Raw genomic sequence first — 25,988 nt, 5'->3', positions numbered from 1 at the left:
AGAAATCTTTGCATTAACTGAAAGCATGTGAACACGATTCCTTGCTAAGAATGTGATTGCACCTTTCTGACGCGAACAGATCCGACCCGAAGAGACACCACGCAGGGCCACGCCCGTCACACCCATCTCCGTGGAGGCCGTGGCGCGCACCGCCTTCTACGAACACAAGTCGTACGTGATCGTCGGAGGCCTGGGTGGTTTCGGCCTGGAGCTCGCCGACTGGATGGTGCACCGCGGATCTCGCAAGCTGGTGCTGAGCGCACGTTCGGGCGTCCGGACGGGATACCAGAAGTTGTGCCTCCACCGGTGGCAGCAAGCGGGCTGCAAAGTGGTGGTCAGCAAAGCCGACGCCTCGACCGAGGAGGGAGCAAGACAGATCATCGAGGAGGCCACTAGGCTGGGACCCATCGGCGGTATCTTCAACCTGGCCGTGGTTAGTGGTCGCAGGGCGTATTTTTAAGGCGAAATCCTGAAAGGACTCTAGAACCGCTGTTTGACCGTCACCGTCCAGTGGCGTTGGGGAGTAGTGATTCCAAAAATCATCACGAGATGACGTCTACGATGACGTTACAGATTGATAAAATGTCTTACGTCACTACGACGTCACTACGGCGTCACGGGACGTGATGTAGCATGATGACGTGATCAAATCGTATAAAAGCTTGACCGAAAATTGTCTGATCATGGAGGCAATGCAAAACCAGGTAAGGGGCTTCCAGTCTTGGAGGCATTGCAAACCATGCTAGGTGCAAAAAGCTCTCGAAGGGTGTTGGGGCAGCATGAGTACATTACCTTAGAGGGAAAAAAAACACGACTTTCGTCCTCCACTCATCTTAAGTGAATGCATAAGAGACCCTGTAAGTTTTCTATGAATATTTACGGTATCATGGTGGAAATTAAATGGAAATGAATGGTCTCATTTTCTGAACTGGTTACTGACAGTCGTAGCTCTTGTTTACACTTTGCAGAGAGCCAGCGAAATGTAATACACGTGAAATCGCTGCAGGCAACTGCACCCACATTTACTTCTTTTGTTGCCATATAAATTTAACTTCTCTTTGATTCACTTGGGGCGCACGGTTCGAAAATGGCAAGTTCGTGTAAACGCACACTCGCGTAATCAGTAAACTCACAGTAAACATCATTCGTTACACAGACTGCAGTTACACAGAATGAACCAATTGCGTCTAACACGACTGGTTTCATGCGTGAAATCTGCACAGCTGTTCACATGTCAGCAAAGAAAACTCCTGCTAGACGGAACATATTTTTTTAGTTTCATCAGGTGCCATTCAATGAGAGTTTGCTATATTACCAGTTTGCGGCTCTGACCAGTTACTTGTAACAGTGCGCGGTGTGGATCCCGGTGAATGATCTGTTCGTGCTGCGCAGGTTCTGCGGGACGCGCTGCTCGAGAACCAGACGGCCGAGGCCTTCAAGACCGTGTGCCAGCCCAAGGTAGACGGCACGCTGCGGCTCGACGAGCTGTCGCGGAAGATGTGTCCGGAGCTGGACCACTTTGTCGCCTTCTCGTCCGTGTCCTGCGGCAGGGGCAACGCTGGCCAGACCAACTACGGCTATGCCAACTCTGTCATGGAGCGTATCTGCGAGCGACGAGTCGCTGATGGACTACCTGGTGAGCTGACGTATTAGCTCGTACATTTGGCAGTGTTGCATTCTTTTATGGCACGACTGCGACGTCAACATGTTGCTTTATGGTAGCATGATGGTGCAAGAGAAGCGTAATGTAGGATAAAAGTTTCGGTCATGACAAATGGTCGTACTACACTTATTAGCTGTAATGTACTCTTTCTGTGATACGAACAGGACAACAGGACCGTCACAACTATGCTTTGCAACATCTTCGATGTACTGTGGCTCATCGTTGGTGGCTTGCGACGAGAAGCAAGAAGAATTTGACAGTAAGGGGACAAAATGCCGTGGCTCATAGAAGTCACAAAGTAGTCATGTTATAAACGTGGCGATTAGTTTATTAGTATTATTGGTGGTTTTACGTCTCAAAACAAGGTATGATAATGAAAGACGCCATGGTAGAGGTCTCTGAAAATTTTCACCATCTGCTTTTTTTAATGGGCACTGATGTCGCACAGGACGCGGGGCTCTGTAAATAGGCCTCCATCTAAATGCGACCGCCGCGGCTGGAGTCGAACCCACAACCTCTGGGTATAAACGTGGTACTAACTTCCACTGAATTAGCGAACTTTATAATTTAGAATATTTCGCTGTAGAAATGAGCAGTTCGATTTGATAAACATAAATACAGATAACCGTAAAGTGCAGTCAAATTTCCATGTAATGAACCTGAATCTAACAAATTATCAGATCTAATGACCAAGCAAAAGAAAGTAGTGGTCTGACACTCTTGCAGTGTAAATGTTTACGTTTATAACATAAACCAAATAAGTGTGAAACTATATTGGTGCCATGCGCGACACATTTAGAAAAGTAGTCACCTGTATTACGCAGAGAAGAAACTTTCACTTCGAATGCACAGCTGCAATACCTATCCCGCTGTCTGATTGTGTTTTTTTAGGCCTGGCCATCCAGTGGGGTGCCATCGGCGACGTTGGTGTCCTCCACGACACCATGGGCGCCGACGTCGTTGTCGGCGGCACCCTGCCCCAGAGGATAAGCTCGTGCATGGCCGTCATGGACAGATTCCTCAGCCAGGGTCATCCGGTCGTGTCGAGCTTGGTCAAGGCCGACGTCTCCACGAACGCCGACGGCAAGGCCACGCAAAACCTCGTCCAGTCCATCGCGCACATACTTGGTGAGTGCAGCGACAACCTCCGCAAACTCTGTCCTTAGTAACCAAAGGGGCATAGCAACCAATAGCTCACAGGCGCATAAAGCTGAAAAGGAACAGTCACGGACTTTGCATGTATGTCGTGGGTAACCAAGAAATGTAGAGACATTGAGAACTCTTTAAAAATGTGACTAGGTAGGATGCGACGCGACTTAAGCCCACTACTCGCGCAGTTCGAAGTGAATGTAACAGAAACACTTGTTCCCAGACTCCCAAGATTCAGTTTTATTACGTCCATCTATGAAAGGTGCCAAATGATGCTAACAACGCATCAGTGATGTTCGCTAAGCCAAGATGTACACCTAAGAACTACAACATCTAGAACAATATATAGGTATACGACAATCTTGTGCTTAAGACAGAATTTCTATTATGTCTCTCACACTGCCTTTAAACAACTGAAGACAAAGCCCTATAGCGCAGATGCATTAAAGACGGACACGTATACACACATCGTTGCCTTTGGTCTACGGCTGACCGCCCGAAATACAACCTGGAAAGACAACAGCTTTCCAATAAACTAAACAGGTTAGATGACCAGCCGCTGTCAGAAGAAAGTATACTGCGCCATCGTCATGACTCATCGTCACAGAAGAAAGCCGAGCAAGCGCTACTGGGCTTCTTGCGAACTACTGGCCTGTCGGAACGCCTCTGAGTGGACTGATTTTGTGTGTGCGTGTGTGTCGGTGTTTTTCTCTTATTTATTTTTTAACTCTCCGTTTCTCTTTCAACCCCCTATTCCCCAACCCCAGTGTAGGGTAGCACACCGGGTACTAGCATCTGGTTAACCTCCCTGCCTTCCTTTCTTCTCGTTTCTCTCTCTTGGTCTACGGCACAGAACCATGGTCGATGTTGGTGGTCGATGACACGAACCGTTCTGCCCGACTACAACGTACACATTTGATTAGCTTTCCACTAACCCCTCATCCATTTCGGCGCCTGCTAACGGCTACCTGCGTACTCTTTACCGGCACCGGCGCCTTCGAGAAGACTCTTTATGGCGAGTACTATGTGCGCCGTGGCCATGGACACTGGACGCTGGATGTCAAACTTTTCACCTCATGATCAGTATGAGGCTGTTGTGTCAAAAACGTCAAACTCTAGGGCTTTTACTGGCATATGCAATAGGTGAAGCTCTTCCTACGTGGACGCCCTTTTGCTTTGTCATTCCACGCGTGCAGGAGTGAAAGACCCCTCCAGCCTGAACCCGAGCATGAGCCTGGGTGAGTTGGGCATGGACTCTCTCATGGGTGTCGAGGTGAAGCAGACCATCGAGCGCGACTACGACCTCTCCCTTTCGATGCAAGAGATTCGGCAGCTCACCATCAACAGGTTGCGAGAAATCGGCGGGGCCGCTAGGAGCCAGGCGGAATCTCATGAAAACGTGTCCGCCGTGCCGAAGGAGAGTGATGGTGAGTGGGGAAGCGTTCTCTTGTTGTCTGCGCAGAATATGTATGCTAAGCCTTTTTTTAACGTGCTTGAACATAATGATCTCGTCACTGTAGCGTATAGAGTTTGGCCACCTGCCAATTTCTGCCCGTATAAAAGCGTGGACGTTAAGGACCTTTATTACACCCTCCCTCAGGCAGAGTTTATGGCGTGTGTATCGGAAGGTATAGACAGAGTAGGAGCAGTTGATTTTCAAAATACTGCCGGTCTGTCGAGTGATCAGTTTTTAGAGCTCCTTTACTTTTATCTTAACTCGACCTACGCGACGTGGAAAGGAAACACTGTAAAACAAAAGAACGGGATATGTATAGGTTCCTGCATAGCCCCGTACCTGAGCGACCTGTTTTTAGCAAACCGTAACAAGGTCCTTGAAGAACGTATGAAGCACACTGACGTTATTGCTGTTTTTAGATATGTAGATGACTATCTGATCGTTGCCAATAATGATCATAACAATCATTGACGCAGTTGTCACTGAAACTCTAACCATGTTCTTGACAGTGTTATCTCCCTTGGTGCTGACGCATGAAGTACCAAATGACAATTTCATAAGATTCCTTGACCTCGGGCTGTATTTTTCGCCAGCAAGAGTATGCTGGAGCTATGAACCGCGAGGGAATAAACCGGTTCTTCCGTTCACGTCCGCTCATTCGAAATTGGTAAAGCGTGCGGTGATAAAATCCTGTTTTCAGAATTCACTGATGAAGTCGTGCCACCACAAGCTCGATGAGAGCTTGTGGGCTCAAGCAAAACGTTTATTGAACTCTGGCTACCCCTTGCACTTGTTGACCGCTGTCGCCGAATGTATAAGCAGGAAAGGAAGGGCAAACGGCAAAGACCAGGCAACCGCCACCAAGGCAGGCAAGGTTGCTGTAGTACCTTACATGCATGCCATTCCGCATAACTTGCGAAGGATATCAAGGAAGGCGGGTGCGGATGTAGTGTTTTCTGCTCCCTAAAAGTTGCAAGGAATGTGCAAAAAGGTCAATGCAGAAAGTAGCGGGAAACAGGATTGTAGGATTAAGCAGCGGGAGAAATTTGTGAATTGTTGTTGTGGTGTTGTCTATAGCACTCCTTTGTCTTGCGGTTGCGAATACATAGGCCAATCTGGAAGGTGTGTGAATGAAAGACTAAAGGAGCACAAGTACAATGTAGAAAGAGCTGTATGTGGTCATTTGGCCCTTCACTGTCAGAGGTGCGGTTGCGTCCCTATGTTCCAAAAAACCCGTATACTCTTTAAGGCCCGTGACAGAACCACACGTGAAATTATTGAAGCTTTTGAAATAGACAAAATGAAAGAAAAATGTGTGAGTGTGGCTTCCATAACATTATCATCTAAAGAAAAGAAGTATCTGGAATCTTCACTTTGACGGGCTAGTGTAGATTGTCGCTATCGGTGATGACACGTGCATGGGCTGTGCTGTATTCTTGACGTGACATTATCCAGGTTTTATCGGTCTACTGTTGTATAAAACAGCGTGTGTGATCGCAAATAAAACATTAGTTGCAAGTTAGCGCTGTGTGTGTGTGCATCTCTCCTTTGTGTGTGTCCTTGTCGTGGTGCGCTATACCAGTGAAAAAGATGAATCTCAACCAACTAGCCCGGCAACGTGCCTTAGCAAAGTTCTCCTCAAAGCTGCTCCGTTTGGGCATTGAGGCGGTTCGATACCGAGTGCAAGGTTAGAGGTTTGACTGCCTGCCGGGGAAGACGCGTTTAGGTCAAAAAAGAGTAGAGAAATGGGGCTGTAAACGTATACATGAGAACATTGAAGGCAGGAAGATTATTCTGAAGCGCTTTTTATGTGTTACCCTGCACCGGCGAATGAAGGTTCGGATGAAAAAGAAAGAAGAGGAGGATCCTATGAGTTCCGCTACATCTCAGAATGTGTACGGACGTCATCAAGTGAATGACACAGAGAGTTAGGCTACTGAAGGCGTTATAGACACTAATTGCTCTTTATTTAGGCGTAGTGCAATACTTTCAACATAAATTGAGCGAATTAAAGCGGACGAAGAAGCACCCTTGCAGTCGGCGGGATGCCAACCCACAGCCTTCGCAATGCGTATCCTATGATCTGCTATTTTAGGTAAAGTGGAAAGTACCTTAACGTCCACTGTATTTGGTATTTTTGTGCTTGTAGATCCCGCGGAATGTTAGCCAGAAGTGTGGCAGCTTGGGCTAGTTGGTATGACATGATGATAGTTATAGCGCGTGAACGGAGCGATGACAAAGAGACATTTCGTGTCCTTCTTGTCTCTTTGTCGTCGTTCTGTTCTCGCGCTAGAAGTATCGTTAGCCAGAAGCCCAGAACTGCTTGTAGAGAAGCCAGCGAATGGTACTAATCTTCTCATTTGTAGCGCGGCCAGCGGTTTCTTTATTATTATTTTTTAATCACTCAGACGCTGAACATACCAAGTGAGTGCACAGTTCGCTTCGCTCTAGCCACGAGACAGGCCACGTGACGTGTCTTAATAAGCCTGCATTTTTTGTGGACCTTCATCAGTAGCCATCTAATGGTTTCGCCTTTAAGAATCACTAAAGTTACAACCAATTTTCGGCATATCACTATATAATTATAAGTTCACAATACGAAAACTCCCTCTCTTGCCACCAGGAGGCGCTTGGTGAGCGAAAAACACGCGAAAAATACAATGCGGAAGGTGACGCCAAATTTCTAGCATTAATTTGCATGATGAGATAAAGTTTCACGGTATCTGTTAGGGCCCGCGTCATTCCTAGTCGGGGAAAAAATGTACTACATTGTCATCAGAGGCGATAATTAGCTAACCAAGTTTCATGAAGTTTACTTCGGCCTATGTCACAAAAATACGAAAAAGATACTTTGAAGCCTGTGTCAACACACACGCATATTTCGGCATGAAATTTAAAAATAAAACGTAGACCTTCATCTCCTTTTTTATTATAAAAGTTATGATGATTAAATTGCTACTACCATTCTTATAGCGAAATTTATCGACGTACATTCATTCTTATTTCTTTCACATTAGTGTCATTTTCAGCACTGCAACTGTCCGTGCTTATTAGGAAGGAACGAACAGTGCACGCTAAAACAAAACAAAGACTATAGAGAACACGAACGAGGCGCATTGTATGTGTCCTTTTGTCTTCATCCTGTTCGAATGCTGTTTCTTCCTACAAACTCAGTACGTATCCACTAGCCCAACTCAAGACGCCATACCAGTGCCATACTTCTGCAACCTTCCTGCAGCGTCGCCTTCGGGCTGTATATGAAAAGCACTGTACCGGTTTGTCATTATCAGAAAGCAGTGACGTGTCCGAAGTTCCTCGGCTGACCCTGATCAAGGAGCTGGTCCCCCACAGCGTCCTGGTTGAGATGAACGGCCTCGAGGGAGACTCGCCCGTGTTTTTCGTTCACCCCATCGAGGGACACGTGAGTGGACTGTACGAACTGGCCATTCACCTCCCCGTTCGAGCCGTTGGATTGCAGAGGGCGCCCGAAGTTTCCTTGAGTTCCATCGAGGACATCGCCAGCCACTACCTAAAGGTAACTCATCATGACCAAGAGGTTTTAAGGTAGTATTGAAAGATTATTTGTCAGCTGCCAACTCGTAAAAAAAAATTGCATGTTTCGTGATGCCAGCAGGTAGAAAAACCAGTGGTTCACACTAGCCGTCATGGCTACAAGCGGCACTGACTAACACTGCCAAGGTTAGACATATATACCCCATGAAGAGTAGGGGGATACGACCACCGCTGTATATAAGCCAGTTGGTTCAACACGGGGCGCGTTATTCGAAAGTCACAGGTTCATTCCCTGCCCACGGCAAGTTATCTCTTTGGCTACATTACTTTCTTCACATTTACAGTGCAATTATTTCAAATAACGTTTCATACGCTTTCGTTGACATTCTTAAAGAATAGTTCCCATTGTACTTGACCTTAACCAACAAAAACTAGGCCTTGAAATTTCCTTTCTTTCGTTTGTTCCTGCAAAAGTTGCTTGACACACGAATCCAGCGCAGCGAAAGTGAAACAACCACGAAAAAGCGATCTCGATAACATCGTATTTCACTTGCTCCAGTTCTGTGTTGCCTTTTATCTGCCTTCCTGACGACACCCCGGAGCATGCGCTCTTACCCTAGTGGAAAAGTCGCAAAACATATCTTAATCTCGGGGGCTACCAGATCTCCTTCCCCCTAGCGAAACCCGACCAAAGCAGCAAAGATGGCGGAGAAAATGAAAGAGTTGCAATGGTCTATCATGAGGCACCATCGCGCGATTCAGGAGAGCGAAGTGATCTTCGGGCTCTCCTGAGTCACGAGATAAGCGCATGCGCACAAGACCGTGCCCCGTGCAGGTGCGTGGAACGCTGTACGTGGTCGTGGAGGTACGTGTAACGCTATAGGCCCCAATCCAAAACGTTAGGGGCGACAACCTTTCGAGCACGGCCAACGCACACCTTTAGCGCCATCTGGCTAGTGATGGTGAAAACACGTCAAAGTTGCGGAGCTCCGAGGACAGCCAAACCGTATGTCGTGTATATAATTAGCCTGCTGTTAGCAAGCTGGACAATGTACACTTTATGGTCCAGTGGTTTTGTGCGGTGCGTTGCGCAGCGAGAGGTTGCGGGCTCGACACCCTGCGGGGAAACTTTTTTTCCGTTATAGTGTATTATAGTATATATTTTACGTCATATCAGTGACAGAAATACGTCAGCGCCTGGGGTCCACACTATCGTGCTAAACTGTAGAAAACACAATAGGATTCGAACCCTGGCACTCCAAAACGCGGCACTCCAGAATTCCATCGCTGCGCTGCACCGGTGGTTGAAACTCCGTTGCTAACTGACCCTAGGTAGGCGTCGTGTCGGGTAGGGTATGGCGTTAATATGTGTAATCAAGCGTTTTAGAACAGCAAAGAAACTACCAGCCACCACACAATGCGAATCACGTAACGAGTGGGTGTTCGAATGATCCGACCCTTTAAAAAAAGCATCAGGCATTATTCTTTGTCGTCGTCAACCAACACATCAACAAAATGCACATAATTTCTTGCAAGTGTGTATAGTGGCTACGCACTTCTCCGAAAAATGGCGAAGAATGGAATAATAGATGCCACCCCACTACTCAAAAATAATTATGATTTATGGCGTAGTTGGGTACCCTGCAAATGCACTTGTAGTGTTTTAAAAAGAGTGTTAAGAGTGTTTTAAAAAGGCGTTTATAGGAGAAAGCATTATTTCTAGTTGGCGGTGACCGAAGAGGTGGTCACCAATGCGAGGCCGCGATTGGCGCGAGGAGGAGCGGCGTGGGGGAAAGAGGTCGACCTGCTGTGGGAATGAGAGCGGGCGGGACCTTTCGGAAGATTGGCAAGACTTGTCGTACGCCCGAGCAAGAACTCGTCACCAGCGGCAGCGGGAAGTGGCGCAAGGGCGATTCCCACAATCGATAGCTTTCACCGCGTAGAAGTGGCGTTGCTCTCGTTACAACGAAAGCTGCTTTGAGATCATGAGATCACAACAAAGCCGAATTTCGTGGTGTAGCTGCCCTTCTTGGCCGACGGTGTCCGTTGAGCGCCACCACCCGAAATGAGGAAACAATATCCATTATAAAGCTGCATTTGAACCCGTGCCCGCTGCGTGACAATCGCGTATTCTACCGACCCCCCCCCCCCCCTTCCCTTCTCCTCCACCCTGAGGTTAAAAGTCCTCCGCAAAAAGATCCTGTATAGGCGTCACGTCGGGCCAGGACTAACGCTATCAGATTTCATAGACGTCGTGGAAAAATGAAATAACCAATCGTCAGACAGTTGAAACTGTGTAACGAGTGGGTCGTTTAAAGCTTACCACCCCTTACAAAGGGCTTAGTCATAAATATTTGTCATTAGCCTCAGCATCAACGAAGTCCACCTGATGTCTGGCAAAGGTTTTGGCGGGTAATGTCGTTTCTTTGCGGTATAATGGCGTAATTTTATCGGCATTGGAATAATGACATATAGGGTGCTTTACTACTTTGCAAACATTTTTATTTAAGGCATTGTGGGTATTCTGCCAGTGTACCTTCAATGTACTTTCAGTAGATTCCACAAGAAAACTTGGCACAGCCAGCTCTAGAGCCCTGCTCCCGAAGTCACTGATCAGCGCATTCTCTTCGTTCCGTATCCTGAATTATGTGAATAACGACTCGCGATCGCCAATGCCTGTCTCTCTTCCGCCTCTGCAGAAACTCCTCGAAGTGCAGCCCAGGGGTCCCTACCACATCGTCGGCTACTCGTTCGGTTGCACGGTGGCCTTCGAGATCGCCCTCCGGTTGCAAGCGTCGGGAGCACCTGTGGGCAGCCTGACCTTGCTGGATGGCTCCCCTCTCTACATGGTCGTGCACACAGCGCAACACAGGTCGCGCTTCACGGACAGCAAGGACGAAGAAGAGTCCGCGCTCTTCTGCGCCTTCCTCATGCAGTACGTGGACATCGACTACGTCGAGGTTGGTACGCACTCTGAGACCGCAGGCTAAGCGTCAATAGGAAGCCTGGTATGGGGTGTGCCAAAGTCGACGTCAGTCAAAGTCAATCAATGTCACTTCATTATTCTGGTGTACATTGAAATGAGGAACAGAAAATTGTATAGACGTGGGTCCCATAGTCAGAGACTGCAGTGGTACCACCGGTAGTAATAGTTCACAAGCATAAAAATAAAAACAGAGGCAACTGAACAAAAAAAATGAAACGCTTAATATGCAAAGAATGCCTGAAAATTTAAGGGAATATATTGAGACACAGTTGCAAAGTACTAAAGCTGCATACAGCCAAGAAAAACGAATCGTGGCATAAATGATATATTCCCGAGATTAGACACAAAAAGTCGTTTAAGTGTTGATATGCTGAATGAAGTAAATTTCGTTCATTAACTCATCAATATAAGGGCAACAATAAAGAAGAAAGCTATTTTTCTAGTGGCTGTTCTTCAGTTTTAAGATCACTACGCTTGCCGCGAAAAAAAAAACTTGCAAAAACCAATTCCGGGTGGCGACGCCATCTTGCGGTTTCCGCGCTAGTGGCCGTGACGTCATAGATTTCAATGGCGTCTGATAGCCCAGTACTTAGCACACTAAGGAAGCGCAGTAGCCATCTTTAGTAGCCAGAGACTCAACACACCAAGTATCAGGAAGGTTCGCGAGCCTACGTGGCCAAAATACGAAAAGCTCTTTGATATCAGTGACGTCAATATCGGAGATTTAGGGAGAAAATTTGAAAGCCTAGCTTTGCGATTGATTTTCTCATCTATTGTAAATTATTTGTTTCACTTTAGTGTCTCCTGTAGCCTGATGACGTTGAGACATATCACACAAGTCATAACTGAAAATTTTGTTGAAGCGCACTAAAAAGGGACGGACAAAAAAGGCTGAAAATGACAGCGCTTGCCTCTTCTGTCCATCCGTTTTTAGTGCGCTTCAACAAAATTTTCAATTATGAACGTAATCCAACTGGCCCAACTTGCCATCTTGCTGCTATCACACAAGTACAGTGCGTGCCACGTCAGTAAGCCTTGACAAAAACGAACAGCAGAGAGTGGGGTACTGACACCAACTTTGATTATTGATAATTGGGGTTTAACGTCCCAAAGCCGCCAATGATTATGCGAGACGCCGTAGTGGAGGGCTCTAGAAATTTCGACCATTTGGGGTTATTTAACATGCGCTCAAATCTGAGCACACGGGGCTACAGCATTTTCGCCGCCATAGAAAATGCAGCAGCTGCAGCCGGGATTAGATCCCGCGACCTGTGGGTCAGCAGCCGAGTACCATTGTTACTAGACCACCACGGCAGGGCTACAGACACCTACTTTCGAAGCTGATTTCACCTCGCCTTACATGTATCCTGTGCACAGAGATTTCTCCGAACAAGTGTGCTGTGATACTCGAGAAATGCTGATAAGGTACATCATTTGATATTAAAGCCAACTTTTGCGTGATGCACTAACGGACGTCTAAAGTAACGTGAAGCCAGGCTATAGTGCCCATTCTGGTGACCTCAGACATGATGATGCAGAGTATGGCCAGTTGTGATGACGTCACCTACCGAAACATGCAATATCGCTGCTTGCACATCTCCGACAGTGCCACAAGTTGAAGCGGCCGTGGAAGAGCCTCGATATTTTGCGCGAGCACGGAACGAAAAGTTGATACCATGTCGCGACATCAGGGAACAGCAATAATCTTAACTATCCTTTGAAAAATGTCTTAGTTAATATTCTAGGCCTTGCCGACGCTTACCAGTAAACTTTCTAGGCTCTCGAAGGCTTGACCTTTCAAGTTCGCGCAAAAAAAAAACAACTGAAAACTTTTGTGTCAATACTCTTTTAAGTGCCTCCTAACGGAAGCCTTCACCTCCTGTCATGAGACAAGACAGCGATAGGGCAGACGAAAAAGGACTTCAAAAGTTCTTAGCAGTTTATGTCGTCTTACAGAACAGTGTACAAGAAAGTAGGTGAGCCATTGGAAACAAATTAATCATGATACTACCTTGAGACACAAACTGCATGCGATGTACCTATACCCTTTTCGTGACGTCACAAACCATACTCCCATCGTGCTGGTATTGCTTGTACGCTATCATTGCCGGTGGTGTCAATGTTCACGCAAGTCATGTGTATCATTGTGTGTAACGTCATGTATAACGTCGGTATACACCTGTTTCAAGCTATGAAGAAAATTTGGCTGTCTACCATTGCTTATCTGCTGATAAAAGCAGACAGGCGTGACTTCGTTGGGTGCGAGGCCCATAACGACCTACCATACGCAACAGGTTAATGCGTCCGCAGGTTGAAGCGCCCTGACTAAAACAAAAGAACATGTGTCCGTGCCACCTGCATGCTATCTGGGTCGCGTGTTTCTTGTTCACAAGCAAGAGGCTTTCTTTACATAGTTGTCAGTGAAAACGTTGGCACAGCGGGCGGCACGGATAAGAACTCCCACTATCTTTTATAGACGGTTTGAAGATTGCAAGCGTCGTGCCCCAGAAGAACTTCCGGTTATCTCGTTTACCAGCTCGCAACGTCGAAACAGAGAGGACGTTTTACTGGTTTTAAGCGTAAAAAAAGTCTCTTATTAATTTTCAGATAATACGAACGTGCGTAATGCTCAAGAAGATTTCTTGTAGTTTTTATGTAGCTCAAAATGAAATTTATTAGAATATATTTTGCCAAATAAGGAAAAAAAAGTGCAGAAAGTCAGCGAGCTATTTTCTAACGCTCTCCTTGCTCACCGATTGAAGGACGAAGCTGAATGTCATCAAGGTCCTGTGTTTGTAAACAGTGAAAGGGTCCATACAAACTGCTTAGGACGACTGGAAGTCGAAAGCCATTTTTCTTTTCTCATGTGAGTCCTCCCTCAGCTCTTTACTACATCTACATGCTTTTACACAGCCTCTATGGTCCACATGCATTTGGCCAAGCGATGGTGTCAAGCGATGACGTCATCATGCACCGTCTTCATGATGCTAGAAATGATACTTGGGCTAGTTTCTGGGAATTCGTTATGTGAGAACAACAGTGCTAAACAGAGACAAGGGCCAAGAAAGAACACGACACAGGCGCCGTTGTACTTGCATGCCGCGCTTATTGATGACGTGGTGAGTTCTGACGATCTGTGACGTCTGTTAACATCACACGGGGGACGTCATTTTGTCGTCGTGTTACATTAAGTTCATGCGATCTTTGTAACGCAGTCTACATACACAAACCATTTCTTTAGTATCACGTAACTGTTAAGCTAGTTTTATTACTTAGCTCTTTTCTTTTCGTCATTCCTGCTGAGGCCAATCACAAGGCGTCGGGGTGCATCGTCAGGTGTCACCAAATCTCTAAAACGTGTTGAATCTCGAGACATATAAGGCTCAAAGACACGCATGCATCTAACTGTTGGTGCACGTGTTTCACACACAGCATTTCTCTGAACTATCTCTTTCTTTTTTATTTTCTTTTTTTTTTGTTCCGCTCCGGCCACGAAGGTGCGGAACAGGATAAATCAGTACCCGAACTGGGACGCCAAGCAGGAGGTGGCCACCGACATTCTCCTCAAGGCGTACCCCGACGTGCAGCCGAGCCGCCAGGACGTGGCCGCAGCCACACGCGCCTTCTACTCGTTCCTCCTGGCCGGTTCCGCCTACCAGCCCAGCCAGAAGTTCCGCGGCGACATCTTGATCGTGAAGCCGTCCAGGCCACGAAAGATTACGAGCCAGTTGCCACCAGACTACGGGACGTCCGAGGTGAGCGCTATGGCACACATTCTGCTGCCACCCTGCTTGCAAAGTGCAATCTTGCAAGGACGGTCCGTATAACTCTTTCGGGACACCTGGTATTTGCATAAGTCCTAATTACTGGGATGCTTCAGTTGAGGAGGATGTTGAGGTCGAGGAAGTTGTTGGTAGCCGGCGGATCTAGCCTTGCATAAGTTTGCAGGCAATTGCCCCGCCCGGTTTTCTCTTTGCTAGTTGTAGCTAATGTCCTTTGTTGTTTAACTGAGCACGAGCAGGCCTTTAAAATTAAAATCGTGCATAGCGCGACGTGATCCTGCATAAGACGGCGGCCTTTGTGCTATTCCACTTGCAGTGTTGTTCCGGTCCTCTATCTCGCTGCACTATACCCCAAACTTAGTGCAGGGTGCTTGAGTTCTTCATTCGTTCTTATAGCCGTTTTTCATGGAGCATTGAAGCGTTTTATCGTATCGCACGAGATGCGTATTCATGTATGGGAGCTGCTCGAACGTCATCACCCGCTCTAAACCATCGTCAAGTGAAAAATAAAATTAACGCCTCTCGTATTGGTAAGACGAGATAACATGAAGGAGACAGTCATTTTTCAGTCAATTTTCATGATCTTATTGTGTATTGGCCCTTAATGTGATTTTGCAATGGCTTCGGAATCGCAGGCATCGCAAGCTTTCCGCGCTTCACTGCGCTTTACAGCCGTAACATTAAATACCTTGTTTCGCGGAAATTTCGCTGTCGGCGTCGTTGGTTGTGAGTGAAAAATCAGTCTTTTTCGTCAGAAAGTTAGAGTTGATTAGTAATAAACAAGTTATAAAATTGTCAGGCATGAATGGGAATCGCTTGTTCTGCACGGTACGTTAGTGTTCTACAACAGAGCCACAGCAGTGTTAGAAACTTTACTAAAAAAAAAGACAAAGAAAGATCCCAGGCACTGTGCGAACCGACGTAATACGAAGCAGCCACAACGGTGCAAGTCATGTCGTACAAGACAGGTGTGTCGTACTTTGCAAGTTGGGAAATTGTCGTTTAGTTCGTCACACAGCCACGTCACGTAATACCGATTTTGGCTCAAATCAAGCTCGGGAGCCGGCCACGGGTGCGCCATCAGCGTAGCATGCAAGTCATGCAGTGCATTACATGCGTGTGACAATTTTCGCGTTACCACCTGCCAATAAGGCTCGTCATTCAGTCATGTTGCCCAATTCCAGTCTTGGTGTATATCAAGATAGCCAACTTCCGCGAAAGCACCGTAAGCGTAGCATGTAAGAGAGCGAGAGAGAGAGTTAAATAGAGAGGAAAGGCAGGGAGGTTAACCAAGCTTGGCTTGGTTGGCTACCCTACACTTGGGGTTGGGGGAAGAGAGAATAATAGAACGGAAAGAGATAGAAAATAAGATGAGTAAGAAAGATGAATAGTCAGCTCGAGACTGCACAGCATGGTGTCGCACTGTTCTTTCACAAGCGGTCGTGAAGTCTGGTGGTCCTTAAGAAGTGCAAGAGGGCTTTCGTGGCTTTGCGTGTATGGGAAACGTGTAAAATTATGCCGTGCATGTATTGCATAATGATTGCACGACATTCGCATGTATTGCGTGTGATGATTGTCGTGTTACCACCTGTAATTTATGTTCATCGTCCAGTCACGCCACGCAATACCGATTTCACTGTATACCAAGCTAGCGAACCGGCCGCGAGCGCATTGCGAGTGTGGTATGTAAACTATGCTGTACTTGTAACGCAAGTCATCATCATCGGGTTACCTTCCTCTAATTTATGTTCGTCATTCAGTCATGTCATTCAATACCGATTTTGTTGCAAACAATATCAAGCTACAGAGCCGGCCACGAGCACATCTCAAGCGGGGAATGTATGTGATGCGGTACATGACATACATATCATAATTTTCATGCCACATCTTGTCTTTTATTTGCGAAGATTTAATGGACAATTATAACAAAACGTTTACTGGACGGTATTATTAGCGACTGTAAAGCATTTATTATACTTTTTTACATCAGTCTGTTAGGTCTGGTTAATATTGTGTCTAACAAAGGAAAACTTTAGCCAATTCCACCTGGCATTGAAATCGATGCTATGCAAAGCACGCAGAGGGAAATAAATATTGTGCACTTTTTTTATTCAGCAAGATACAACGGAATGACTATAAAGATAAGTACGAATGTTGTACGTACAGGCTTGCTGAACAGTCACATATGTTTGATACAACCAGTTGTTTATATAACCAGCTGTTTACAGTTATGTAACGACGCCAACAGCAACACGGGTATTAGCAACACCAGAAGCGGTAAGCTGATTATGTAGTGTTCGTGCTCGCCAAAATGGTAGCCCTGGACGATGCTACATAAACCAGCTTCAGTAGATTACGCTTAGCTACAATTGTATTAACCCCACATGACGACAGTGTCATGTAAGAGTACATATGTCAAAATTATAAAATTAAATATCCAGCACTGCAGCCAGAACTGATGTTTTATGACCTTTAGGTCATTTTGCCAAAACTGTTTCGAGACCAGGCGTGTGTGTCCATGTGTCGCGCGCTTTCCCGTACGTTACATGACCTACGAAAAAAATAAAGGTCCGCCAGGCACTACGAAGCTTTCGTCTGGGAAACGAAATAATGCGGTGTTTTAATTTATTCACCCAGTGCGTTGAGCCCACATTATTCACATCAACTTTCTTTCTTTATGTTCTTCTCCGCTGTTCATTCCAGTTCTGCGAGGGCAAGGTCGAGCTCAAGGTGGTCGATGGCCTTCACGAGAACTTCATCCACGGCGAAGGCGCGAAGCAGTGCGCAGCCATCATCAGTCAACAAGTGAAGCACTGAATTAAAGAAAGAACACACAAAAAAGCCTTCCATGTTTTTAATAAAAACCAAGCGACCCTTTTTCATATCCGTATATTATACGGCCGTCCTTGTCGAAAGGCTGGCTAGCGCAGTGTGTTAAGTAGGGAGAACTTGAGGGAGCCGGGTTGTCGTACGCTCTGATTTACTGCTGTAGTCGTAACTTGCCTTAACGCAGGCGAAACCACGAGTTGTGTAGCCATAGTCAAGAATCGGACAAACATGGTGCAAAATAGCGAAAACGCCGACCAAAGTAAAATATGCAAAAATTAAAATATACATTTTACCTCCCTACACGGGAGCCTCGTTCACAATGACAGCAAACCAGTGTTGCCGAGTTGCCACTCCGAAATTCGAATAATTCTGAAATGATTTTACATTTTTACAGGGGACAGCGATTGTAGGAATGTAATGGGAATGGAATGAGGCGTCTTTTGCTCGGAATGAAATGGGAATCATGGGGAATGACGTCTTTTTCAAAAAAAAACAGAGCCAGTTTTTCTCTATACGCGCTTTTTTTCAAACTTCAAACATTGGTAAGTCAGGGCATCGAACTGGTTCTTCCAAAGAATTGTCACAGTCATCATCCGTGCCTGGTCCCAAGAAGCTTGACTAGGCCCAAGGGCCCCCAGCGTCGCTCAAAGCATCACTGACGTCGTCGCAGGATCCACAGGTGAGGGAGTTTGTCAGGGATAACTCCTCACTTAAGGCACAACTTTCCTCGCAGCAATCTCCGCTCTCTAAACTAATGTCCCAGATAGGAAACCTCACACAATACATCCAGTCATTAGAAGCAAAGCTTGACAAAACCCCTGAGCAACCAGCCGCGTCCATGCCGGAACCGACGGAGGCCGTCTCTTCCCTATTCCAGCCGATATCGCAGCCCACGAGTAAGCGCAAAGCAAACACCTCCACCGCGTCGCTTCATGCCGAAACCGATATCGCTACGGCGGTCTCTAAAGCAGTATCTGCGGCTCTCGCGATCCTAGACGTTAAATTTCTGTCCGTTTCCACACTCTACAACAAGCTATTGCGGACATGAACACTTCCCTGAACGCCCTGAAAATTTATACGGAGGCTACCAATTATTCACTGAATGCTCTAAAGAATTGCACGAAGTCCACCACCACCGAAATCTATGCACGGCTCGAGCGCTAGAGCATCCGCCCACGTTCGGCCAACCTTCCACGCTGCAGGCAGGCCGCAAGCCTGCAATGGCTTAATCATGGCGTGTCCCACACTGACCATATGGCTGTGGAACTGCAGGGGGTACCTTAAGAAACAGATCCACCAGCAGCAGCTCGTACAAAAACTGCAAGCTGATCCGCAGGCGACGGAACCGGCCCCGGATGTTATCGCATTGCAAGAGACGTCTACCCTCTCCACCCTCCCCGGTTACGTGGCCTACCATCAGCTTGATACGCATGCTTCCCCCTGCACATCCATGCTCGTTCACAACAGCTTCACAGTTGTACAGCACGAATCGGAAGCAACGGGCATTCAGCATACGATCGTAGAGATTCTACCACGCAAGCGCACAGGCAAGTCGCTCTTCGTCCATAATGTGTATATATAGTTCACCTCGTGAGAAAGCGGCAGACTACTCTCGCCTCTTCACTGAGACGATCGCTCTCGTCGGAGACGCGCAGCTTCTCTTGCTCGGTGACTTTAACGCACGACATCTCGATTGGGGCTACACGCATACGGATTTGAAAAGAATAAAGCTATGGTCGTTAGTACAAGACTTTCGCCTTACCCTTCTTAACAATCCGCAGCAGCCACCCACACGCATGGGCAATAGTGTGTGCCGTGACACATCGCTGGACATAACACTGTGCAATAACGTTACGTGTGCTACTTGGGACAACACGAGCCTTTTAGTGGGCAGTGACCACAACATCCTCGCGATAACAATTAAAATGCGCCTCAGCAAGAAGCCAAAACCCACAGCTCGCATTACCCATTGGCCGAAATTCCGCCAGTTGCGCGAAGAGCAAGCCGCCGACAACATTACGGACATCAATAAATGGATCGGTTCCTTGCAAGAGCACGTGCAAGTCACAACCCATGAAGTGGAGACCTCCACCGACTTGCCCACAACAAACTCTCGCCTCCTCCACATGTGGGACGCACACGCTGGCCTCATGCGCAGGTGGCGCCGGCAGTGACAACAAGAAATTATGCCGCCGCATCGAAGCGCTAGCGCGAAACTGAAAACCACAGCCTCGCCCTCGCGAGACAGCAGTGGGGTCAGCTGTGTGACAGTCTCATTGGCCAGATGAGCTCCAAGAGTACCTGGCACCTTCTACGACACTTGCTCGATCCCTGTGCGTGCAAGTCGTCTGGGCAAAAGCAGCTTCCCCGGCTGCTACATCGTTACCCTGGCATGGACGCCAAGCTGCTCGAAGAGCTCGCTTGTCGTTGCGTGAACCTCGCCCAGCCAAACGCGCCGCCGGAGCGCTTTCCCCCATACAGTGGCAAACCGAACCCCCGACAGGACGAAGATATTACGGAGATATTACGGAAGATAATATAGACCTGCGCCGCAATGCTCAAACTTCACACAACGTCGGCGCCTGGTCCTGGTGGCGTAAGCAACAAGTCCCTCCAATATCTCGACGTGAAATCGGTGGCTGCGCTCACGCGGTACGCTAACGAGTGCTGGCGCTCGGGACACATACCACAAGAGTGGAGACACGCGAGGCTCGTATTTATCCCCAAACTAGGCAAGGAGATGGACATCGGCAACCTACGCCCCATATCGCTCACATCTTGCATTGGCAGGCTAATAGAACACGTCCTTCCCTGATTACAGACCTACGCTGAAAGAAATGACCTTCTCCCTCCTACGATGCTCGTCTTTCGCGCCCACCTATCAATGCAAGACGTGCAAGTGCAAATACACCACGACCTCCTTCGTACCCCACTGAAGGCCGGCACTCGCGCCGTGCTCGGTCTAGATCTTCATAAAGCATTTGACTCGGTGCAACATGAAGCCATCGCCTCAAACCTTGCCGCCATTGACCCAGGTGAACGTGCATATAACTACGTGTGTGACTTTCTATCAAACCGTACCGTTGAAATATCGTTAGCCGGTGGCTCCACCTCTAGACACCTCACACTCGGAGACAGAGGCACCCCTAAAGGAGCGGTTTTGTCTCCATTTCTCTTTAACCTTGCTATGCGCACGCTGCCTTCTTCACTCGATGGCATCCCGGGCATTCGTCATACCATCTATGCAGACGACGTCACGCTGTGGACGACTACGGGTTCAGATGGCAAGATAGGGGAGACCCTGCAACGTGCGGCTGACGCCGTCGTTAGCCACGCGACGCAGGCGGGCCTCACGTGCTCGGAGAGCAAGTCGGAACTCTTGCTGTTTCATTCTCCCGACCACCGTCGGAACAAGTACCCTCCCCAACCAGCCATCTAAATCTATGTCAGCGGTGTAACCGTACCACAAGTTGGCCAGATGCGCATTTTAGGCATATTCATTCAATCAAATCAACCGAACACCATCGCACTGGAACGCCTCACCGTTGCCGTCACTCAAACAACCCGCCTCATTGCTCGCATGTCCGCTCGAAAGCAAGGCGTCAAAGAAAAAGAGCTACTCCAGCTTATCCACACCTTCGTCATATCTCGTCTCACGTACGTGCTACCATACCTGCGCCTACTGGGATGCGAGAGGGACAAACTGGACCAACTTATACGCAAAGTGTACAAGACGGCTCTTGGACTAGTTCGCACGACCTCTACGCCGCATCTCCTCAGCCTCGACAGCTCCACAACACTGTCGACGAACTGATGGAAGCGCATCGCACAGCACAGATTCCGAGACTTCGCGGTAGCAAGACCGGTCGCTGGATACTCGCTCGCATAGGACTCACCGCCGCGCCATCAAGCGCAGACCAGGTCTCTATACCTCTAACTTTACGTCGAAGTTTTCTCATCCAACCACTGCCAAAGAACATGCTTGCAGAAAACCACGGCGGTAGACGGCAAGCACGAGACCAAGCCTTACACGACGACCAATGCCTCGCGGCGCGATGTGGCCTACGTGGATGCGGTCCGCTCTCCGCCCCGTTGAAGCCGAGGAAGCGGCCATAGCTCTCGCGGTGTCCTCCGGATTCGCTATGATCCTCAGTGACTCGAAAACTGCTATCTGCCATTTCACTCGTGGTACCGTCGCTCCCGGTACCTTACAGCTCCTCGAGTCCCTCGCCTACTTCGAAGACGAGGATCCGCCGCCCATATCTCTTATCTGGGTCCCGGCGCTAGCAGGAAACCCGGGGAACGAGGCTGCCCACCGACAAGCTCGAGAATTCATAAACCGAGCGGTGGGCCCCACCACAAACCCAGAGAACTATGGCAAGCCCCTCATATTCTATCACGAAATTGCTCAGCACTATCGCCTCGCACGTCGAACAAAACCACCGCCGCATCACAAACTGACGAAACCACAAGAAATCCCATGGCGCTGCCTCCAAACAAACTCGTTCCCGTGCCCGCAGGTATATGCACACATTCACCCCGATCTGTTCAGTCCGCATTGCTCAAAATCTGGCTCCGTCACCTCCCTCTCTCATGTACTATGGGACTGCAGCGAGGATCCACCCCCACCTGATCTCCTGACCACTACCTCGTCCGAGGCATGGGAAAGAGTACTCCGAGATACCAGCCTAGAAGTACCAGCCATACAGCGAGCTGAGGAGGAGGAGGAGGAATAAATGAGGAAGGACAGGGAGGTTAGCCAGTTCTCAGACCGGCTGGTTACCCTGTACTGGGGATGGGGGTAAGGGGGATAAAGGATGAGAGAAAAGAGACGTTGTAAAAACAAAGGAGAGAGAAGGTCATCAGACGATCCACGACGCTGCTTACAGTCTGTTTCTAGAGCTGAGGAGGTGGTGGCCAGGCACGGCCTGATCAGCATTCCTGTGTGATTTTTTTTTCACTTAAATAAAGTTGTTTCTCTCTCTCTTGCGCTGTTACGATGTCGAGATCTCGCTCTACAACTATTCCACACTGTTGATTTTGTTTCTTTCTGTTAGCGAGACCGCGAACGTTAAGTGAAGCAAAACGCAGAAAGTTTTCCGAAGTCAAGGTATGTGGTCAACTGTGATTGTGAGCACGATGCTCACCCATGCATGCCACTCTGTGCAACTGAGCCTGTCAGCCGCACGCCTCGTTTCCCGTCCGAAGACGCGCTCTCAATGCTACGAAAGTGACGAGTCCAGCGAGATAGTTGGCCACGGGTGCAACGCCGATCGGCGCGCTGGTAGTGCTGATAGTGGCTCTCTGACGCCAGCGTCTCCTGCAACACCGCTGTCTCCCACATAGTCCCGCGATCGTTTGCCTGCTATACCGCTAAAAGATTCCATGAGCAATGCATCGGCTTGCAAAATCACGCCGGTCACGTCCTCCTTTACCTGACTTGTTTCTTCTGTCGGCGTCGGTGTCACTGGCACCGAGGTTGCCCCAATGTCCTTCATTATGTGTTTTTAGATGCGAAGCAGCTCTGTGGCTAGCTTGTGTAACGTTGTCAATCCGTCCGCACCGCTCCCCTCGCCGCAGGTGTTGGAGCGGTGCCAAGTATCGTCACACCCTCTTAACATTGCGCGGTGAAGTCTCTCTTCCTCACCTACCAAGCCCTCACCGAGTTTCAGCTCTCTCTCTTCACCCTCTCCACCACTCGCAACGCTCAAGCCCACTCGTCACGTGGGCATCATCTCGCCCGCGCCACCTTTCTCCATCTGTCGGCGAGAAGAAGCCGCGAGCCGGCGGGTGACAAGCCGACAATGTGGACAGCGCACCGGTGCTTGCCGCGCGATCGCACCAACGGGCGGGACGCCATCGCAGCATGCTTCCCGCTAGTGTACACGTACCTTTCCCGGCTGTCGCTGGCGTTGCGAGGGTTAGCGAAGCCGATCGCGTTCGCGAATGGCGACTTCAACGCCGACGAGACGCGAGCCAAGAAAGCCGAGCGCAAGCGTCTTGAACGCGTCCTGCCTCCCATGCCTTTGCGTTTCAAACAAACGTTTACTAGAGTAAACGATACATCGAGCTTCGCTTCAAACCGTTCGTGCGGCACCCGCGTCGACGCCCGCTTAAACCGAATAAATGCCGTGCGCACTTCTGCTGCTTCGCATCCCATCAGGGTTCTCTTCGAGGAGATGGTCCATAGTTTTTCATTGTGCAATATGACCCTTTCTGGTGGGCAAACTTTAAAAATATTTTTGACCCGCTGAGAAGGAGAGTTGTCGTTTCAAACGCTTTGGCGGATCAAAACTTTACAGCGATCAATCTATAAGAGTCAAGCGTCTTGTGTTTACGCGAATTATCACGCGTTCTGAGCCCAGCCGTCACTCTAAAAACTGCGGGAGGTATCACAGGCTGTCAGCTTTCAAATGGCTGAAACAGAAAGCAGCGCGGTGGCTCACGAGACGTTTCCTTAGCGGGGCCGACGATAGACATAGGAGGCGAGTCGAATTTCGAAAAGTTTTTAAGCAGCACGTATAAATGGGCAATTAGTATGTTTTGTTATAGCTGGCCTTGTGGGCTTCTGGGAGTATGCACTCGCGGTAAATAACATTTCGAACAGCTTTCGGAAGTAACATGTGACACGTAAATGGAGACGAGCGAATAGGGAGTTTTAGAATAACGTTTGCAGGTGTTGCGGGCGCCATGCGAGTTTTAGAATTTGCTCACCCTAGGGAAAAGTCTAGGGACTTTCACCCCCACCGCAAACCCAAATGCACGGAAGCTACAGACAGCACTTCGCGGGCCGCGATAGCCGCATGCTATTCCGGATTTTCTGCGGGCGGGCCGTGAACGCGAACGCCGACTCGCGTTACGACGCATGCGCAGTGGCAGTGATCGCACCGCAAAGGCTCACGGTGCGCTATTATAAAATTCCGTAATACGTATGCCAACAGCAGAATCACAAGCTGCACGTTAAATGCACGCAGTGTTTAAAATGACTCTGGGGTTTGTTTGTTGTTGTTTTTTTCGATGCTCAAGTCCACCGCAACTTCATAATCTCTTACATATCATCTTGTTCCGCTTGGCACGTCGCGATACGATGTCCACGGAATGAAAGGAACCCAAACACCGATGCCTGCGTTGATTCGATCGTGCCGTCGTCGTATTTACACGCTTGTGGCCTCTGACTGTTGCGCAGGATAAGAAACGAATAAAACATAAAACATCTGCTCATTAATTGAGTAAAGTAAACATCATGTTTCTAATAAACTTCTGGCTAGGTTGCACATATACTCTCACCTTTAGTTTAAAACGCGTGTATATACAGTAGTATGTACGTACATATGGGCAGATCGTATGTATGAATATATGAGTGTATTATATGAATGTATCAATATGTAAGTATGTGTCTTTTTGGATATGTAATGAAAAGAGCCTCGATGTCTGATTCTGTGTGTCTATGCAGCGTTTTTTTGTATTTATATGTCACCTATTTTTGCTTTTATGCTACTTCTGTGTTCTGTTATTATGCTGCTCCTTGTATTGTTATAATTATTATTCAATGTAGCACTGTTTGCCGAACTTCTATCATTTTGCGTAGCGAAGCCACGTCAGGCTGAATGGCCTTTATAGCATCGCTTCGTTTATCTGTACCTCACCAGAAGTAAAATCTGTTCATTCATTCATTCATTCAATGTGCGACGGGTGAGCTCACACTTCGGCGTAGAAGCAGCACACTTAGGAAATTAAAATAAGTGTGTTTTGCACATCTGAAGGCTCGGCATTGCGTATATTACCTTTGGTGCGAACAGCGAAAGCAACCCCGTTTTCGGTAACACTTTTGTGCTGCTTTTTTTTTTTTTTTTTGGCGCGTATACTTGAGAAGCATCACGTCAAACGCACGTGTTTAGGTAATGATCTGGTTTTAACCAACGTGGGATTGGTTATTCGCAACACACAGATTGCCACGGGGAAAAAAAAAGGGGGGGGGGGGCGTTGTCATAACGCTGCTGCATTTATCGTCATAAAATTAACAAGTCGAGAAAGTACCTGCCCTCAAATAGATGTTAGAGGGACGTTCTTGATGAGAAAAAAAAAACGCTTACGCCAGGCGGGCCTTTCTGTCGTGTAGTTGAAAAGTGATCGACAATCTCGAAGTGACACGCACTTAGATTTCGTTAGCCGCAGGCATTTTACCTCGTGTGCTATTGCACAGAAATTAGGAATGTTGATCCTACAAAAGAAGTCTTGGCAAAACATTCTCTGTAACAAGTGTCAGCTTTGACATACTTCGGTTTTGCTGCAGACGATAAAGTGTACCAGCACTCAAGCGGAATCACAAGCTGCTGTGTTGAGGACACGGAGCAAGAATTCTTTCTCCGTGGTTGAGGCAATGGCCACAAGCGCAGACACCACGCATAACAAAATATTTGTCTCACCTTATGTGAAGTCATTTCGAAGCACGGTGCGCTGGCGCTTGTCTCGGCTGCCTGTCTTCGATGCTTGCGATTGTTGTTGTCGCAGCCAAGCAGAGCGAATGAAGCCTGTTATCGGCCGAAAATTCGATTTTCGGCAGGATTGATTGATTGATATGTGGGGTTTAACGTCCCAAAACCACTATAT

General features: G+C 47.9%; 1 protein-coding gene across 1 annotated transcript in view; it reads left to right on the top strand.

Annotated features, from left to right (window-relative positions):
• Positions 1–17,429, top strand: part of LOC119179201 (fatty acid synthase) — a 124,919-nt gene extending 107,490 nt beyond the window's left edge. The window contains exons 20-27 of the mRNA XM_075869229.1: positions 80–433; positions 1,393–1,636; positions 2,555–2,791; positions 4,009–4,239; positions 7,559–7,803; positions 10,481–10,741; positions 14,265–14,522; positions 17,253–17,429. Coding sequence (XP_075725344.1) covers positions 80–433; positions 1,393–1,636; positions 2,555–2,791; positions 4,009–4,239; positions 7,559–7,803; positions 10,481–10,741; positions 14,265–14,522; positions 17,253–17,366 — 1,944 coding nt within the window. The 3' untranslated portion in view covers positions 17,367–17,429. The remainder of the gene's footprint in view (positions 1–79; positions 434–1,392; positions 1,637–2,554; positions 2,792–4,008; positions 4,240–7,558; positions 7,804–10,480; positions 10,742–14,264; positions 14,523–17,252) is intronic.
• Positions 17,430–25,988: the final 8,559 nt, after the last annotated feature.

Source organism: Rhipicephalus microplus, chromosome 7 (genome assembly GCF_043290135.1).
Source record: "Rhipicephalus microplus isolate Deutch F79 chromosome 7, USDA_Rmic, whole genome shotgun sequence".
In the NCBI taxonomy this organism is placed as follows: domain Eukaryota; kingdom Metazoa; phylum Arthropoda; class Arachnida; order Ixodida; family Ixodidae; genus Rhipicephalus; species Rhipicephalus microplus.
Note: the sequence above shows the minus strand (reverse complement) of the source record. Positions and strands in the feature narration are given on the sequence as shown.